The 2,498-nt window shown below is 44.0% G+C and overlaps 1 protein-coding gene across 1 annotated transcript; it reads left to right on the top strand.

The window, feature by feature from the left end:
- Positions 1-334: 334 nt before the first annotated feature.
- LOC121964317 (protein TANC2-like) lies at positions 335-1,652 on the top strand (the record flags this gene model as incomplete). Its single annotated transcript, XM_042514531.1, has 5 exons — positions 335-457; positions 630-767; positions 1,046-1,144; positions 1,262-1,453; positions 1,559-1,652. Coding segments are annotated over 5 exons (646 nt in total), but the record flags the coding sequence as incomplete, so codon positions are not given.
- Between the last annotated feature and the right edge of the window lie 846 nt (positions 1,653-2,498).

The following is a 2,498-nucleotide window of genomic DNA, read 5'->3' as shown; positions in this document are numbered from 1 at the left end:
AAATAAATCTGCAAAAACTTTTGAATTTAAAAATCATTAAAAAATTGCCCAAAAATCTTAAAGGAAAAAAAACTGCCAAAATATTTTTCTTAAAAATCATTAAAAAATATCACCAAAATGTTTCTTGAAAAATTACCCAAAAAAATTCAATTGAAAAAAGAACAACTCAACTAAATATTTTCCTTAAAATTAACAAAACAAAAAAAAGCAAAAAAAACCCTACAAAATGTTTTGTTGAAAAATTGCCAAAAAAGTTAAAGACAAAAAAAAGTATTTTTTGGAACTGGAGTCCGTCTCACAGTTTGTTTGTTGTTTGTTTGTTTGTCGTCTGCAGGGTCTGAGTAAGAAGCTCGGGGTCTCCTCCTCAGTCCTGCAGGGGCTGTGGCTGTCCTACAGCACGGAGAGCCTAAGCCCCGCCCTCGCATCGCTGCGTAACCTGTACACCCCCAACATCAAGGTAACACACACACACACACACACCACACACACACTCACACACACTCCCTCACACACACACACACACACACACACACACACACACACACTCTCACACACACACACACACACACACACACACACTCTCACACACACACACACTCACAGGCTGTAACCTGACTCCACCTGTGCAGGTGAGCAGGCTGCTGATTCTGGGCGGGGCCGATGTGGATCACCGTAGTGACGTCCTGAACGGCGCCCCCCTGCTGTGTGTCCATGCTCACCTGGGACACGGAGACGCCGTGGCGCTGCTGCTCGACCTCGGAGCTCAGGTAACAAAAACTTTAAAAAAAACTTGTGTTTCTATAGACTTTTATTTCCACAAATCTTCAGGTAAATTATTGTACTTTTGACTAATTTTTGGGTGGTTTTCGTTGGTCATTGTCTTCTTCAGGTTTTAAAGGGTTAATTATGTAACACAGTTCTTTCTTTTGCTTGTTAGGCCAGCTTGCTCGGGCTTCACAGGGTTAATGTTGTTGATGTCTTTGGTGCTTAATGAAGATTTTCAGAAACTAAAGACGTCGTTTGCCTCTGTGTTGTTTTTTTCCAGGTGGACGCTCAGACACATGACGGTTTGACCGCGCTGGGATTCGCCGCTGCAGCCGGACACCTGGACATCGTCACCACGCTGAGTCAGCACGCCGCCAAGGTGAGCGTCCACCCGACAACGACGGTGTTTAAGCTGTGTATTCAGGACAGGAGCGCACACACACACACACACGCACAACCAATGACCGTGCTCTCTATGTTTCTGTCTCTGTCTCAGGTGGGACATGTGGACAGCTCAGGTCGGTGTGTGTTGGTGCTCGCCGCTCAGCGTGGTCACCTGGAGGTGCTGCGCTTCCTGCTGAAGCGAGCGGACTGGAGCTGCACTTCCTGCTGCGGCCAGCGGGGGACAAGCAGGAGGGAGGCGCTGCAGCAGGCGCTGACCGCCGCCGCCAGCATGGGACACCCCGAGGTCAGACACACACACACACACACACACACACACACACACACACACACACACACACACAGTGTGTATCACTCGATGATGACATCATGTTTCCATGTTTTTTGGCAGGTGTTGTCGTACCTGCTGGATCTCCCAGAGGAGGACGAGGAGGAGGAGGAGAGACCGGAGATCAACACACCCGACAGTCTGTGGGGAGAGACAGGTAACACACACACACACACACACACACACACACACACACTGTGTACAACATAAACACACTGCAGGAATACTACTCCTCGTTTGTACTGAGGAGTGTTTCTGCTCCTGCAGGAGGACTCAAATAAGTACAAGCACAAGAATCCTAATGTTAATCCAGGCTTCAAAGGGTTAACATGTAATTTTAAAGATGAAGATATGAAATAATCTACATGTTTAGTTCATAATTTAAGCTGAAATTATAAATGAAGCTCCATGTTGTTGCAGTCGTGCTGCATCACTGACCTCTAGTGGAGGAACTGAACTCTACAGTTCAGCAAAACCGCCTCAGGTTTCAGCTTCACTGCAGAATACTCAGCGCTGGAAGAAGTACTCAGTTATACTACTGTAGTAAAAGTAGAGATACCACAGTGCATAAATACTCTGTATTTATGTATCAGCATCGAAATATACTTCAAGTACCAGAAACCTCATCGTGCAGACTGGCCTGTGTCAGAATTATGTACTTTAAGTACTTGTGATGCTTTAATGTGTTAATTACTTGGATGTTGCAGCTGATGATCATCATTTTAATGATGTTATTTACTGCTGAGCAGTTTAATCTTGTCAGTTTAAAATTGTATTAATAGTCTAATTCTGCAAATAAATGTAGAGGAATAAAATGTACCATCTTTACCTCCAAAATGTAGTAGAGTACAAGTACAAAGTAGCATAAAATGGAAATACTTGAGTTGAGTAAAAGTTACTCAAAATTGGAAAAAGTGTAAGTTTTTTAAAATGTTTTGTTACATCTCTTGTGTGTCTGTGTGTGTATGTGTTTATGTGTGTGTGTGTGTGTGTGTGTGTGTGT

Source organism: Plectropomus leopardus, unplaced genomic scaffold (assembly GCF_008729295.1).
Source record: "Plectropomus leopardus isolate mb unplaced genomic scaffold, YSFRI_Pleo_2.0 unplaced_scaffold1521, whole genome shotgun sequence".
Classification (NCBI taxonomy): Eukaryota; Metazoa; Chordata; class Actinopteri; order Perciformes; family Serranidae; genus Plectropomus; species Plectropomus leopardus.
This window is presented reverse-complemented; position numbering and strand designations above follow the sequence as displayed.